Here is a 17,519-nt window from a genome sequence, read left to right on the forward strand (position 1 = left end):
TTTACCTATGCCGCCATCTTGGTTTTCTCTGGTATCTGTGGTCTTAAATATGTTTTTTATTGACTTCAGAGAGAGGAAGGGAGAGGGAGAGAGAGATAAAAACATCAATTGATAATCATCAATTGGCTACCTCCTGCATGCCTCACACTGGGGATGGAACTTGCAACTGGGGCATGTGCCCTGACTGGAAATCGAATGGTGACCTCCTGGTTCATGGATTGATGCTTAACCACTGAGCAACACCAGCTGGGTTAGGTATCTGTGGTTTTAATACCTATTCAGGAACTTCCTCAATTGTCTCCATATTACATTTATATTGAACTGTGATCCTGAGAAACACAGAAAAGAAATGCCATTACCACTTTCAAGAGGACATCTTGAGTTGTCTTAGAAGTAATGGAATTACTATAAAAGGTCTAAAGGTTGATATTGATTCACAGAGAAGCATCAGAAAATATCCCCACAATGGGTGGCAAAAAAATTATTAAAGGAACTTTCTTTCCAGTTTGTTCCAAGCTCTGCTTACCTGGAGTTTGGAGGGTAGGAAAAAGCTGGTTGGTATCATCTCTTTGTTCTAGGCATTGCTCCTGAGCCTTCATTTAGGGTCCAAAACGGGGAAGCAGGAGGACATGAAGGAAGTGTATTTGTGCCACTTAAGGAGACATCAGTGGAAAGCCTTCTACAAACATCCACACATGCCCTGGCTAAGCTGCAGATACCCCGGGAGCAACTCTCTGAAGTTCTGGAGTGGATCTACAATGGTAGTTGTGGGGCCATCTATCGAACCAAGATGTACCCTGGGAACCCAGCTAAGTCCAAGGACATTGTCCTCAAGGTTTTAAAAGGTAAAAGGAGAAGTGTTAGACTTCTTATTTCCCTTTTTAACTTTCTCCTGTGAGCACCCCTAACAGTAAATGTTAATGGGCTTTGCAGACATTAAGATGTTAATCAATAGATAGTTGTGATCACAATTGTGTGCAGAATAAGAAGAGCTGAGTTGAGAAGAAATTCAGCTTTTAAGCTTTTGTACCTCAAACTCAGGAAGGGATTAGAAAGTGAAAACTCAAGACAAATGTTTTCTTGGGGCCTTTCTTTCCCATAGCTCAACCTTGCCTATCAAGACTGTTACTTGGATGAGGATGTTGAGGTTGATTCTTCATTTTTCTCCACTATATCTCTTACCCTGACAGCACTGTATTTATTTTCTTTATTCATTTTTTTCCGATGCTCATAATATGGACACATAATGGTGGATGCATAGAACAAGGATAGAATAAAAATTATTAATCCAAAGGCCTAGACTGTGATAACATTTTAATGTGAACACACTTGCCCATTTAGGGAGATGAAAGCCTACCTAGTTGTAATACCTGTAATTCTGTTACCTTTGACAAAAGATCAGTGAGAATCATTGTCTAATTGGTTCCCTTTCTGTTTACTTTTTGTCTATAGTCACTCCCCTTTAGAGCCTTGAGAATTATCATCTCAGGTTGCTTCCTGCCGCAAACTTCCCATTTTCTCTGAAATGTTCTGACCACTGCCCATGGCTCTTCTGTTCTAAAGTGAAAACTCAAGATAAATGTTTTCTTGGGGCCTTTCTTTCCCATAGCTCAACCTTGCCTATCAAGACTGTTACTTGGATGAGGATGTTGAGGTTGATTCTTCACTTTTCTCCACTATATCTCTTACCCTGACAGCACTATATTTATTTTCTTTACTCCTTTTTTTCCTGATGCTCATAATATGGACACGTAATGGTGGATGCATAGAACAAGGATAGAATAAACAAAATTATTAATCCAAAGGCCTAGACTGTGATGACATTTTAATGTGAACACACTTGCCCATTTAGGGAGATGAAAGCCTACCTAGTTGTAATACCTGTAATTCTGTTACCTTTGACAAAAGATCAGTGAGAATCATCATCTATTTGGTCCCTTTCTGTTTACTTTTTGTCTATAGTCACTCCCCTTTAGAGCCTTGAGAATTATCATCTCAGGTTGCTTCCTGCCGCAAACTTCCCATTTTCTCTGAAATGTTCTGACCACTGCCCATGGCTCTTCTGTTCTCCGCAGAACCAGCCAGGCTCCATGAGATACAGGATTTCTTAGGGCGAATCCAATTCTATCAGTACCTGGGGAAGCACCAAAACCTGGTACAGCTGGAAGGCTGCTGCACAGAAAGAGAGCCGCTCTATATGGTGTTGGAGGATGTCGCCCAGGGGGACCTGCTCAGCTTTCTCTGGACCTGTCGCCGGGTGAGCGGTAGGGTAGACGTGTTAGAAAGGAAAGGCTTTACCTGGCTGATTAGCTGTTCACATGGCAATGAGCCTGACATGTGACAAAGTAAAGAGACATTATAATAGCATAACAGAGTGATTGAGTATCACCATCCAATGGAACGTTTTATGATAGCGATGTTTTATATCTGCCCTGTCCAATATGGTAGCCCCTAATCACATGTGGCTATGGAACACTTGAAATGTGACTGATGTGACTGAGAAACTGAATTTTTAGTTTTATTTCATTTAAAATGATACACATGTAAATAGCCACAGGTGTCCAATGGCTACCATATTGGGCAGTGCAGATTTAGAGTATGGACATTAGGTTCTACTTCCTACTAGCTGTGTGAATTTGGGCATGCCACCTCATTCAGCCTGAGTTTTCTGAATCTGTAAAATGGGAGTAATAATAAAAGAAATTATGTATGTAAAAACACAGCAGTGATTGGTATATAGCAAACACTCAAAATGGTAGCTGTTAATAGTGATAATTGCATAACAACCTAACTATCTAGTACTGATTATAATTTTGTTGTTGTTATTGTTAAGTGTGTTTTCTGTAACATTCCGTAACATCATCCTAGTATGCCAGGGCTGAGTTGAGGAGAAATTCAGCTTGTAAGTTTTTGTACCTCAAACTCATATTTTAAAGAATTAATTTCCAGACTAAAGTGCAAATCATATTCTTTAGTTTTCCTACTTGTCTATGTATTCCTCTTTCTCAAGCACCGTACGTTTCCATGGTTAGTTCTTTACTTGCCAATGAGCAAGTTCAATATTAAACAAGCCTCCTCAATATGCTTATTTTACTACTAAATGTGTATGAAAAAGGACCCTGGTGGCATCTTCCATCCAGTGAATACAAATAGGACAATGTGCAGGTCTCTAGGTATTTAAAACCATTTAAAGAACTTATCCAAATGTAACTTGTTTTATGCTCTAACCTCACTAGCTCTTTTCTGTTTTTCAAAATTGCTCTGCTTCTCTATTTTCGATCACCTCCCATGCTTTTCTCATTACACCAAACTTCTCCCTTCTTTGCATAGTCAATGGCCACTCATCCTTCAGATTTCATAAAAAAATGTCCTTGTCCCCCAACTGAATCAGCTCTCTTTCCCCCACCATCATATGCTTTCTTTTACATTTCCTTCATGGTGCTTATAGATATGTAATTACACATTTATATATGATTATTTTATTCTGACTCATATGTGTTTGTCATGCTATAAACTCCAGAAGGCAACAGACATGCTTATTTTGTTCACTCTTATATTCTGTGTTCCTAAGATGAAATCTGGCACATAGTAGGCATTCAATAAAAATGTGTTGAGTTAATATGCTTAATTAATCACACACACACACACACACACACACACACACACACACACACGAAAATTGATGCTTTATCCAGTGGATAAAGCATATACTTGTCTTTCTTACCTGCTATTCTGTTCTTCCTTCATTCTTCTATTTATCTACATTCTTTATTATTTTTCCAGTCCAATAAATCATTGTATTTCTCTTCATATTTGAGAATCTCTAATATCACTCTATCCTTGAATCTTACAGTTCTATGTTTGTTTTCTTAGCTTTGCTATCTGCATTTAAGAATATCTCTGCCCATATTTTCTTTCAAATCTGTTCATGTCATTTTGATATAATGCTTTTTTTCTGTCTCTGTAGGATGTGATGACCATGGATGGCCTTCTCTATGATCTCACTGAAAAACAAGTATATCACATTGGGAAGCAGGTTCTCTTGGCTTTGGTAAGCTGAGCAAAATGATAACAGATAGTAGGGATTTTCTTGTTAACTTGGTATTTGATGTCATATTTTTTAATATTTATATTTCTAAAGGGTATACATTATAAAGAAAATCAGATGGAAGTTAGGGGGCAGAAACTCAAGCACTGAAAAATTATTTTCAGTTCTTTATGAAAGAATTTAGATTATATACTAAAGGACTGGTAATTCTGGGCAGAAATTAGTCAATTTAGGGTTTTTAAACATAACAGTAAGGGTTTTAAAGGGTTTCTCGAATTCAAAAGCCAGGGCTAAGAGCTTTATGTCTGCTTGCTTAATACTTTTACTTCCCCGTATATACTAATATTAATAGATGTAAAAGGGGCAAATAGGGAAGCAAATTGGGAGAAGAAATGAGAAGATTAAACTGAATGGGTAAAAGGCTACAGAACCAGAAAGAAGTATACCATTTTATACCTGAAAAACAAGAAATACTAGTTCAGAACATGTTTTGTTGGAGACTTGCTTTGATACTGAATGTGATAGGCAATACATATACTTTAAAAAGAAGGAACAAGTGGAAGAGGAGGAATAAGAAGGGGCAATAGTGAGATCATTCCTTTATTTTAAACCAACTCAAAGAGGTGAGACAATAAATATTTTAAAAATTAATACATAATAATAAAGAATTAAAAAAAGAGGTAAGAGAAAGAACTCAGGGTTTAAGAGAAAAAAATTATCTTTACCATAATTACTCAGGGAAATTTAGATGACTATGTTTATGAAATTATTTATTTAGATAATTTTATTTAAAATAGCATTTGTTATAGAAAACCAGGCTTTGTGAAGCTTCCACTTTCAGTTTTTTTTTTTAATATATCTTGCCATCCGGATGTGTGAAATATACCAGGTACCTAAATGGAATAAGGGAAAGCTTAGAAAAAAAGTAGTGAGATGAAAAAAGAGCAGAGTTAAAATTGAAGTTCCTATGGGGCAGGGGAGAGAGAACATCACATTAATGAATATTATCTCTGGTTTTGGAGGGCCTAGTTGGTATAGTTCCTTGATAAAATTAGGGTGTCAGGATACAGCCTACCTTGTATTCTAAGCCATAATTGCAGAGGTGCCCCAGTGGGATGCATTCATCAGGGCTCTAGGTTACCAGTTATAAGATAATAAAAATTACTTTTCACAACCTCAAAGTTACTACATTCTTTAATTCTTGTCATTATAGTTTAATTTATTTGTTCTAAAACTCCACCAGAGAGGGGGTAGGGGGTAGGTGGAGGTGGAAAAGGATACAGGGGGGAGGGGTAAATGACTATGGAAAAGAAATAAAACTCCACCAAAGACAGAACAATTGCTAGTCACTATTTCCTTCATCATCAATGATTGGGAATTACCACCTTAATCTTTTAGTTTTTCATACCATTTCGTTTGATAATGATATACCTTAATCTCCAGCTCTTTGGTCATGTATTTTTTCAACTTCTTCATAAGCCTTGAATAACTTGATATTGGGGCAGATGATTCCAGCAAACCAATGTCATCCTGGTGCAATGGTTCTCAAATGCCTTGTTGGCTATGCTTAGAATCATTTTAATACTTCTTTTTTTTTAACATGCATTTTATTTTATTATTTTTTATTGTTGTTAATCCTCACCCAAGGATATTTTTCCATTGATTTTCAGAGATAGTGGAAGGGAGAGGGAGAGAAAGAGAGAAACAACGATGTGAGAGAAACACATCAATTGGTTGCCTCCTGCATGCACCCCAACCAGGGCCGGGGAACCTGCAACCAAGGTATGTGCCCTTGACTGGAATTGAACCTGGGACCATTCAGTCTGTGGGCTGATGCTCTATCCACTGAGCCAAACAGTTAGGGCTTAATACTTCTTAAAAATATAGATTACCAGGTCCCTCTGCCTAGGTTTCAATTAAGTAAATATGGGGTGAAAACCTTATGTTTTTAAAAGCTCTCAAGCCATTCTGATTTTTCAATTCTGGCTTGAGAATTATTAGTATAATTTGTAGTCCCTCCTATGGATTAGAATACCTGGTTCTGGTCACTACCTCTTAATAAGTGTGTGGCCTTGTGTAATCATTTACATTTATCTAAAAGATACTTCTTAACTCACTTCATTTAGTTATTTTAGGGACAAAATACAGTGATGTGAAACTCCATATGAAAGCGTTGTTATGACACTCAGTTTTTCTGTGTACACACTACCTTATTTTGGGGACTGCTGTTAGAAACTAAGTAAATATGGGGTGAAAACCTTATGTTTTTAAAAGCTCTCAGGCCATTCTGGTTTTTCAGTCTGGCTTGAGAATTATTAGTATAATTTGTAGTACCTCCTATGGATTAGAATACCTGGTTCTGGCCACTACCTCTTAATAAGTGTGTGGCCTTGTGTAATCATTTACATTTGTCTAAAAGATACTTCTTAACTCACTTCATCTAGTTATTTTAGGGACAAAATACAGTGATGTGAAACTCCATATGAAAGCGTTGTTATGACACTCAGTTTTTCTGTGTACACACTACCTTATTTTGGGGACTGCTGTTAGAAACTTGAAAGCTACTTGCTTTTCCAGTTACCAGCTGGGTCCTCACTGAGAGAAAGGTGAAATCAGGCAGAGCCGGGGCTTGACACACAGTGGGGGATTAGACATTCCAAACCCAGTATTAATGTTATTTGTATTATTTGCTCAGTTTGGTAATCCTAAACACTTTTTTCCCCCAAAATAGAGATTTATTTACTAAGAATTATTTAGTTTCTATATAAAAATCACCAATTGTTCCTCATTGGGTTTTTAACACACATCCGTTCTTTCGGGATTCTTCTATTCACCCCAACACTTTTAAAAATACAGCTCTTGTTAGCACCAGGAGGGACAGTTAAGGCAGCGAGGTGTTTCCTTGGGTCTCAGCATCTGGAGGGTTCATGGTCTTCCCCTTGAGAAAATATACATAGTAGGTGCTTTCTTAGGTTGGAAAGGCTGTCCCTGAAGAAAACCATTATGCAAATTCAGTTATCTTTGGTCAATCATTTGTATCTGATAGCTTTAAAATAAAGTCCCTTTGGTCATAGTCATCAAAGGCTTGCTGGTTGTTTTCAACTGTAAAAAACTGTCTGGAAAAAGACAGTAGGAAAGAGCAGGGTCTATAATGATAGTGCTGTGAGGCTGGGCTGTGCAACCACCTGAGAGCACACAGTAGTTTGCTTTAAAAAAAATCCCACAATCAGGGTCCTGTATAATTTCAAATCAAATTCCTCCTTGTCCTTGAACTACCCAAAATATCTCTGCACCAGATCCTCCTTTTTTAAAATATATCTTATTGATTTTTTAGAGAGAGGGAGGGAGAAAGATAGAGAGTCAGAAACATCGATCAGCTCCTCCTGCACATCTCCCAATGGGGATGTGCCCGCAACCAAGGTACATGCCCTTGACTGGAATTGAACCCGGGACCCTTGAGTCCACAGGCCGACGCTCTATCCACTGAGCCAAACTGGTTTCGGCCAGATCCTCATTTTTAAAGTGAGGTATATGTCCTCAGAGTCATGCACCATCTCGGAGTGGGGCGGGGGGGACAAAAAACCCTAGGTCGTGATTTATTAGCAGCATTAATTGCTTTTTACCACACTGAAATGAAGGTATAGTCCGTCTGTGCTGTTGTGAAATTCAAAGGTGATTCAGAAGTAGGACAGTTATTGCTCCATTAGGATAGATCCCAAAAATGACTTTTCAGAAACCAGGGCTGTCTTCCGCAGACCCCAGCCAGACTCTGGCTGCTCTGGGGGATGCAGGCCAAGGGCAGCCTGCCAGCTAGATTCACAGTGATTCTGGGTTGTCTGTTTCTGTGAGCAGCCACATATGGGGCGGCAGGTGGCACACCTACACCTTGTCATTGAGACCAGGATTCATCTTGGTGACATCTCCTAGGTGATTTCAGTGGTGGCCCTGTAGTTGACCAGGAAAAGGCAGGCCTTCTCCAGGCACTCCTCCTCCCTCATGTCTGGCCCTTGGCGAGCGCTTTCAGGAAGTCGGACTTATGGGGTGTTGCATACAGTGCTGCCTGGAGGATCTTCTGCAAGATCCAGCTGTGATGCTTCTTGAGGGCCATCTCCTAGGCTTTGGTGGCATTGATGTGGATGAGGTTGGGGTGGTTCTTGGCCCACTCCCCATCACAGATCTGGAGGAAGATCTGGATGAAGCGGAGGCCTCTTCAGCCACATCAGCACCAGCCTAGCCCCACTTTGGGCCACTCAGCTCCATACATTTCCTTCTTTGCCCTCAGGATATTCTATATGGTCCAGAACTTGGCCAGTCAGTGTCAATCACAGCTTTAATTTTCATAATGTTGGCACTTAGGTCTGCCTTGATGGGTGTAAACACTGTGGACTCAAGGCAATCAAAGAAGGGTGGCAGGTGGGACAGCACCTAGAGGAAGGGCCCCATCTCAATCTGCTTGTCCTTGGCCAGTGGCTTCAGCCACGTGCTCAGCCAGCAGCACCATTTCAGGGTCAAAGCCAGTGGTGATGCCCCAGCCAGCCCCCTGGGGCCCCCCCCCCCCCGCCCCCCCGCCGGCTATCGTCAACGCTGGGGACCTCACTGCTGCCTCCACCCAGAGACTCTGGGGATGCCCTCAAGTGAAGCCAATGCTAAATAATTTTATACCTAAAAACCAAGAAATGTTAGTTTAGAACATGTTTGGTTGGACTTGCAAAATGTCTGATCCATTATCATGACTTGGAAGTGATATGACAATATTAGAGAGACTTGCTTGGAATAGAAAATGTCCTTATCTTTTTGATGATCCCTAGCACTGCTTCTCCTTGGGTGTGATCCAAGCCATGACCTCAGACAGCTGATCTACCTTTGATCTTAAATTGATAGGAATTTCTTCAGGATAAACATCTGTTCCATGGGGATGTGGCAGCCAGAAATATTCTGATCCAATGTGACCTTACCGCTAAGCTCTGTGGACTGGGCCTGGCTTATGAAGTCCACACCCAAGGGGCTATCACCTCTACTCGCACTGTGCCCCTCAAGTGGCTTGCCCCAGAAAGGCTACTGCTGAGACCAGCTGGCATCAGAGGAGACATGTACGGTTTGTTCCTGCCCTTGGGATTTCTTCCCTTCTTGACCTGAGTGTCCTCTCGTCCCTGACCATGACAGCGTCTGTTGTCAATTATGTCTACTTAGAAGTCAGACAGACTCTCAAGCAGAAATATGTATTATGTGACAAAGCTCGTATTTGGCATCTGGCTGCAATCTTTTTTAATGCCTTTCGAATTATTCCTTCGGTATTAGATTAGCAACCTTAATTAGAAAAGCAAAAAGAAAAATGAAAAGATTGTTTATACTGATATCTAGTAGAGTCCTTTTAATTTGAAGGACGTGGGTCCACTTAATCAAAAGTTCACTTAAACCAGGAATTATTAAAGTAAAAAGAAATATACATACATGCCTCAAATAATTTATTTTAACTAAAACATATAAATGGATATATATTGATTGATCTTTTGGAGAAGGGTCAATACCTTTTTCATGAGGATGGACCTGCTCAATGATGTTACATGTTGTTACTTGTATGAATAGTGTCTGTCATAAATTATTTTTGAGTTTCAGTTTAAATTCTGAGTGAGAAACTTGAAAAACAGTTGTGAAACAATTTGACCGCAGACATTTATTGTTATTTTTCCTAATTTTTTTACATTTGTGTCACCCACACAATTTGATACCACTTTCTTTTTAGAAGCTTATTTTTATAGAATATTTTCAAAGCATTCAGCCTACTTTTCAGGGAGCTAATATTTTTTTGCATTCATATTTAGCTTGCATAATATTTAATTGATTACATAATTACAGCTACATGTATGATTGGTATAAATAGGACTGTAAAGAATCACAATTGAATTTTGATAACCATATAACTCAACTGCTTGGAGAAGTACATAGGTGTAAGATGGACTATCTTATTAACTATGAATGTCATGAGCAGCAGAGAAAATGTAGAATGTCAGTTAATATGGTAAGTCAATTAAGAGACTTCCATTGCTGCTTCACTGACATCAGCTTCTCAATAGAAGTCTGGGAGCAATACGCTGAACTGGGAAACATTACTCATTGAATGATGGTGTTATAGAATAGTGAAACATACATCTCTCAAATTATGTTGCATAGGGAAATATGTATTCCGACTATGTATAAAGCTCGTTCTGTTAATATTTTTCCTAGGTTTGGTCAATTAGATATACTGAGGAAAGAGTAGATAAATGATAACCCTCATTTGGTTTTGTGCTAAAAATAAAGGCTGGAATTTCAGCAGGAAGGAATGGAAAGGATGAAAAATATGCTGAGGGGAATTTCTTTATGTTTGGGTGAGAATGTGTTTGCATAAACACACCCATAATTTAGCCAATAAGAGTAAATATCTGTTAATATGAAATATAGAAAAAAAGTAGACATGAATCCAGTCCTCAAAGGGATTACACTCTAAAGAGATTGGATAGAAATGCTTTCAAATGGCACTCTTACTTGGCTTATTTTATCAGACACTCTCTGTTCCTTTACTTTGCCTTCTTTATTTAATATCTGAAGGCCTCCGATGTTTAAGTGAGTTCTCTTTAGGAAAGGAAAAACAGAGATTAATTAAATGACTTTGTTTCTTTTATAGCTGGTCCTTTGGTATCCTGCTTTATGAGATGGTGACTCTAGGTATGTACCTGTATGCAAGTAGGTTTGAGTGATGGATGACATATTCTATGAGAAGGGGTTTCAGTTGAATCTCTGAGGTTTAAACTGGGCTGACATGAAATCCTTCTACTCCTTTTAATTTTTTTTTTTTTGCTTTTTTTCTCTTTTCCTCAACACTTTACAAATTCCAAGGATATTTTAAAATCCAAAGGATAAAGGATAATTCCAAGAGTGATCTTGCATAAACATAAAATGTTGTCTTCAGATTTATAGTTTGTATTCTAGAGGACCTAACGTTCTCTTGCTACTCTCATGCTTTCCCTACCAACAGGGGCACCACCATATCCTGAAGTCCCTCCTATCAGCATTCTACAGCATCTGCAAAGAGGGAAGATCATGAAGAGACCCAGTAGCTGCACACAAACCATGTAAGTGGCTTTTAAGGCCTACTCTTCTCTCATTCCAAATCTTTTATTGCTCCCTATTAATCATGCCCTTTTCAGAGATCATCCCCAGCTGTCCTTTATGTGCTAATGTACATAGCTATATCAAACTTAGGCAGTGAAACATATCTGCTCATATGTCATATATATCATATGTACATATGTATTTGTGTCTGTACACACGCACACACCATGTTGAGGCAACCACTGAGAACTCTGTTAGGAATCCAAGTTTGGTTTAGTTCCTCTAAGCTTCCAAAATAGGTACGAAGAAGACCAAAAACAGTGCAAGTACAGTAGTGTTTTACTTGTCTAAATGTCAGTCTCAGTCAGAAACTGCCAGCCTTAGTCCTAATATAGCTGTCATAAAATCCATTGCACCAGAATTATTCATTGGCTCTTATTTAGTATTTAACTTTTAAAAATTATTGACTATTTGTTTTTCCAGCTCTGAGCACATTAGAAGTCAACCAGTAGAAGGAGGTAGGAGGAAATTTTAAAGACAGGAGAAAGAGGATCCAATATTGCCAGCAGAATGGGATAACTGGTGAACCATGTAGGCGCAAAAAAAATAAATAAATAAATAAAAAGGAAAAAATAAAAATTACACTCAGAATTTTATGACTAATAAAGTACAAAAAGGGATAGTTATAGAACATACAAAAAGGTTAAATTATTTATAAGAAGGCAGGAAAGAATATAATATACTAACATACATTTCCATGACAATTTTTGCTATTTTGTAAAATCTTCAGCACTAAATGGTAAATTCCAAGTAATCATTTACTGTATCAAGCAGATTATAAATGTTAACTATCATAACTATAAATATCCACAGTATTGTGATACTGGCTGGGTATACTAGAATAAAATTGCTGACAAATATTTCTTGCAGGCTTTCTATATATAAAAGGCTCTCTTTGATACTGGGGGGAGACACTTAACTGATAAGATCACTACTTGAAGAATTTATCATTGGATGAGGAGATATCTGAAACCAAAAGCTCAGATTCATCCCAGAGTCAAAAAGACATAAGTTCAGTGCTAATCCTGCTATTGTTTACTTATTTTGAGATAGTTATAATGATAATCCTACCTCAAAGTTATTGTGAGACTAAAATGAAATAATGCATGCTAAATTTCACTCCAATGTCTTATATAAGTCAGCTCTTGCTAAATGTTAGCAGTATTATTAAAGTAGCATCTTTTACAAAGTCTCATGGTTCAACATTAACAAGTGTGGGAAATACAGAGGGCACTGAGGTTTATAAGGGAAAGCTTCACAGAGGAATTGAGATTTAAAACCAACCCATAGGAAATGATGACCACAGAGAGCATATTCAAGGAGTTGGGCACAGCATGAGCAAAGACAGAGCTGGGTGTTGATAACCACATCTATGGCATAAGGAGACACTGACTTGGCTGGAGGAGAGGGCTTCAGTTAGGCAAGGCCTATGTGGTAGAGAAGCTAGGGGCTAGGCCAGGGGTGGGCAAACTTTTTGACTCGAGGGCCACAATGGGTTCTTAAACTGGACCGGAGGGCCAGAACAAAAGCATGGATGGAGTGTTTGTGTGAACTAATATAAATTCAAAGTAAACATCATTACATAAAAGGGTACGGTCTTTTTTTTTTTAGTTTTATTCATTTCAAACGGGCCGGATCCGGCCCGCGGGCCGTAGTTTGCCCACGGCTGGGCTAGGGTGTCTACTTCACATGGTAGATAGTGGGAAACCACTGAAGGGTCTTCAGCAGGGATGGGACATGATGAAAGTGTTTGAAAACAGACAGCATTATACATTCTCTCAACTGGATTGAAGAAAAGATAGATGAAAGGTGGTAAATACTTTTCTAGATTAAGGCAATTTTTTGAAGAAGGTAAATTATAAAGGGGGGAAATGATCTGGATTCATGGAAGGAAAAACCCAATTACACTTTCCAAAATTAGGATGAATAATATTATTCCATAACTTCTTATATATATTTTTATAATTTTTTTAATTTTTCAATTACAGTTGACATACAATATATTAGTTTCAGGTGTAGAACATAGTGATTGAACATCTATATAACTTATGAAGTGATCACCTTGATAAGTCTAGTACCCATTTGGAGCCATACATAGTTATTACAATACTAGTGGCCCAGTGTACGAAATTTGTGCACCAGGTTGGGGGGAAGTTCCCTCAGCCCAGCCTGCACCTTCTCCAATCGGAGACCCCTTGGGGGATCCTAAACTGGCAGTTGGACATCCCTCTTGCAATCTGGGACCACTGGCTCCTAATTGCTCACCTGTCTGCCTGCCTGCCTGATTGCCCCTAACTGTCCTCCCCTGCAGGCCTGATCTCACCCCCAATAGCCCTCCCCTGCTGGCCTGATCGCCCCTAACTGCCTCTGCCTTGGCCCGCACCACCATGGCTTTGTCCGGAAGGAAGTCGGATGTTCGGAAGATGGGCGGTCGACCCGGTCTAATTAGCATATTACCCTTTTATTAATACAGATTATTGACTGTACTCCCTATGCTGTACCATGACTTCTTATTTTCCTGGCTGTGATATACCTTTTATTAGTAGATAAGTTGTACCAATGGTTTGAAATGCTGCAAGTTAGTAATATCTAAAGATGAGAACACAACTTCTGAAAGAGCTTTTGGCAACAGAATGGGGGTGGGGTGGGCACTGTTCTGTCATACTGATTGTACCCTGAGAAATCTTCAGTCATTCCTATTATTAAAAGGGCCCTATTGAGAAGATGATATTAAGAGATTTACATTAAGAGCAGAAGAGAATGTTAATCTCTGGGAAGAATATAAGAGTCAGGACAATAAGAAGTAGATTAAAGAATTTTAGGGTTGTTGTTTTTGTTAAGATTTGTTAGGTGAGGAGACGTGTTCCTCAGACATTTGCCTTGCCAAGGAAGTCAGTTTCTCTTATTTCCCTTTCAGGTATAGTCTTATGAAATCCTGCTGGCGCTGGAAAGAGGACAAACGCCCGTCAGTTAGAGAATTATGCTCACGCCTAGAAACTGCCTCTCGAACTGCAGATGACAAAGCTGTGTTGCAGGTACCAGAGTTGGTGGTGCCTGAACTGTATGCAGCTGTGGCGGGCATCGGCGTAAAGAGCCTCTCCTACAGCTACAGCGTCCTTTGAAGATCCTGGGGCAAGAAACATGTATGTGTGATCATATACCCTTGGAATTCCTCTAAGAAGAGAGGATGGACTTTCTAGTGGGACATAAAGGAAGAAGTGGGACATGGAGCTGGATCTCCCCCTATATATTTTCCTAGATATGTGAAATGATGCTGGGTGAGACTCTCCACACCAGAGTAGAGAAAAACAGTTTCATTTATGTTGTCCAAATCCTGAAGAGTCGGGGTAGAAGTGGTAGATAATGTCACTGCAAAGGAGGTTTTATAAATCCGAAAAAAAATTTTTTTGCAGGGGGGCATGGCACAAATAAGCTGGTACATCCTACCACTGGCTAGTTTCCTCCTGAAACATGCTTTTATCTTGACTATTATAAGGTCCAGAGAAATTAGAATCAAATGAGGAAATAGCCCCAAAAGGAATTGATGAGAAAGAAAATTAAAAGTCCTATTTGCTCAGGGATATAGATGTGAACCAAGGTCATCCTTCCAAGAGAAGGTGGAGGGAAGACATAAAGTTCCACAGTAATGACCCCTTCATGCAGGGCTAGAGGAGAACCATGAAGGAAGATTTCCGAGTTTCCCCTGGGTACAGGTAAGAGAAAGATGGTCCCCTTTTATCTAATGCTGAGGCATGTGAACTCTGTTTATACTATTTTTAACCAGAAGATGGAGAGGTCATTTTATGGTTAAGAACATTCAATATATATTGTTGATCAGGCTTGCTTCCTGGTCCCTATAAGATTAAGGAGACTGAGCCTCGAGTCAGTTAGGAACATGAATAATATACTGTGTGTGTTTAATAAATATGAAAGGTGGAAACCAAGTAAGAATACTTAGTAGGCCAGGTCTTTATCAAGGCCTCGCAAAGTATATCCAAGACAGAAGGATAATAGTTTCTGATTTCAATTATCCATTGATTCTGTGAAACTTATTCCATTAAATTAATATTTATTGAGTGAAAGTAGGCTCTTCAGATATACAACTGCCAGAATCTCTATAGTAGGAAGGATAAAAGTGAATGGAAGATAGAAAAATTAAATAGATAATCTACATTGTCTGAAAAAGGATGAAATGAGTATAATACTTACCTCACAGGGTTGTTGTGAGGACTGAAGAAGAATAAGTATTTATATGATATCTGGCACATAATGTATGCTCAATAAATGTTAGTTTCCTTTCTTCCCCTTCCTATTCTAGAATCTTTCCTATCTTTTTCTTTAAAATCTACTGTAGCCAAAAAGAAAACCTTGGTCATCAGTCATGCTGATGTAGGACATGTGGTCAATTACCACATGACTAAAATGTTGAAGTCATCATTTTTTTTTAAAGCTAATGCTAAGCTTCTGTTTCTTTTTTTCTTTTTTAAATATGTTTTATTGATTTTCTACAGAGAGGAAGGGAGAGGGATAGAGAGCTAGAAACATCGATGAGTCGATGAGACTGACCAGCCGCGTCCTGCACGCCCCGCACTGGGGATGTGCCCGCAACGAAGGCACATGCCCCTGACTGGAATCGAACCTGGGACCCCTGAGTCCACAGGCCGACGCTCTTTCCACTGAGCCAAACCAGTTCTGGCTGAAGTCATCATTTTTGTGTGAACTTCTGGATGATGATAGTAATCTCCTACTACTGCAAAATAATGAAAACATCACGATGATAACAATTCAGTTGAACATGTGATCTGTGATTTTAAAGAATGCTCATTCTGGGTACTCTGGAAAGGACATCTAAGGATGGTGTAGGAAAGATGACTGGCTGTCGAAAATGTTATAGAAGTTAGAATCCTGATGGAGTCATGATGAATCATCAAACTAAATAATGATTCTTGCATATGTAGGGATACCACAATGACTAGTCAGAATTTAAATTAAGTGGCAGTAGAGAGAAGGAAGGTTGAGTGGCTTGGTACTAAGTAATAAAGTCTTATGGAAACTCATCATTGCTTCTAGGTTCTTCATTTAAGTCAAATTTACACAAGATTTCTTTAATCATTCAAATATATGTAAATATTTTAAGTTGAGTGTTAAGGACAACAATGCTAAAACATGGTGCTAGGTGATGAATAAAAGAAATAGAGAGGTTTCGATTACAGTCTGGAAAGTAAGATACATTATATACATATTTGTGTGAGAATTCTTAAATTACACACTGTGGTAAGTGCTACGAAGAAACAGAGGCCCAGCCTGTGTGGCTCAGTTGGTTGAGCATTGGCCCATACACTGGAGGTCACCAGTTCTATTCTGGGCAGGTCACAGGCCTGGGTTACCAGCTCAGGTGTGCAGGAGGAAGCCGATTCCCATTGGTGTTTCTCTCTTCCTCTCTCTGAAATCAATAAAAACATTTTTTTAAAGAAACAAATAGGATAGAGGGGAATATAAAATGGGGAGCTCCCTGGAGATATGTCATTTAAATTGAGACCTTATTTTCCATCATCTTATTTGATCCTCTCACTAGTTCTATGAGCTTGGCAACGTCGACTGCAGTATAATCATTTGGTTTATGAACAAACAGGCTTAGAGACAGTGACTTAACCTAAGAAGTGTTGAGAATGAATCTCAGGTCTTCTGTCACTCATTTTACTAAATCCTTCTGGAAGTCAAAGGTCATCAATAGACAGGATTACTCTGTGTGTTGGTAAAGGATGATCAATATTATTTGAAATATAGACTGTAAAAGCTCGTCTTGTCTTTCCCTTCCCCAGGCCGCTAAAGATGAGCCCTTACTGAATGGAGTTTTCCTATTAAAAGGAACTGTTTTCATACTATGACTGTCGGGATTTTTAGTTTCAATGTGCTTTCAAATTTTCAGACCTTTTATTTGAGACCTGCCTGCCTGATCGCCCCTGCGATTTTGGGATTCTTTGTCTCTACTATTTATAGGCTTCAAGTTGCCCGATGACTCGCGTTGTCCAAAGGGAGAGCCCTGTTTTAGGTAGAAATGCAGCAGGAAAGGGGTCGTATCCAGGTCTTACAATCCGATTTCGGGCTTTAGCTTTACTCATGCCACCAGTTAACGGGGAAAGGCCACGCCCCACTCACAAAACGCCCCAGGACCCGACAAGGAAATGCGACGTGCGATCCTTCGTCCCCGGCCCATAAAAATGCTGTCATTTGCTCACCCTTCTGTGCTTTGGCCAGTATAATGTGATTTACATAATTTTTAAAATAACATGACTGTCCCCACTAACGCGAAGCTGAG

The 17,519-nt window shown here is 39.1% G+C and overlaps 2 protein-coding genes and 1 pseudogene across 4 annotated transcripts in view; 2 read left to right on the forward strand and 1 right to left on the reverse strand.

Annotated features, from left to right (window-relative positions):
• STYK1 (serine/threonine/tyrosine kinase 1) overlaps positions 1–15,502 on the forward strand; it is a 50,570-nt gene extending 35,068 nt beyond the window's left edge. For both annotated transcript variants that reach the window (XM_014540219.1, XM_014540220.1), the window contains 7 exons: positions 579–845; positions 2,076–2,257; positions 3,968–4,051; positions 8,930–9,138; positions 10,713–10,753; positions 11,064–11,160; positions 14,118–15,502. In XM_014540219.1, the coding sequence (XP_014395705.1) occupies positions 579–845; positions 2,076–2,257; positions 3,968–4,051; positions 8,930–9,138; positions 10,713–10,753; positions 11,064–11,160; positions 14,118–14,322 (1,085 nt within the window). In that variant the 3' untranslated portion in view covers positions 14,323–15,502. The remainder of the gene's footprint in view (positions 1–578; positions 846–2,075; positions 2,258–3,967; positions 4,052–8,929; positions 9,139–10,712; positions 10,754–11,063; positions 11,161–14,117) is intronic.
• LOC102257922 lies at positions 7,858–8,549 on the reverse strand (annotated as a pseudogene).
• The window catches only part of MAGOHB (mago homolog B, exon junction complex core component), a 13,858-nt gene continuing 8,792 nt past the window's right edge, over positions 12,454–17,519 (forward strand). The window contains exon 1 of one of the 2 annotated variants that reach the window (XM_005866821.2): positions 12,454–12,463. The gene's annotated coding sequence lies outside the window, so the exon portion shown is untranslated. Of the gene's footprint in view, positions 12,464–14,810; positions 14,818–17,519 lie in introns of those variants that run through there. The other variant, XM_014540221.1, reaches the window with a different exon arrangement.

This window comes from Myotis brandtii, unplaced genomic scaffold, assembly GCF_000412655.1.
Source record: "Myotis brandtii unplaced genomic scaffold, ASM41265v1 scaffold237, whole genome shotgun sequence".
Lineage (NCBI taxonomy): Eukaryota > Metazoa > Chordata > Mammalia > Chiroptera > Vespertilionidae > Myotis > Myotis brandtii.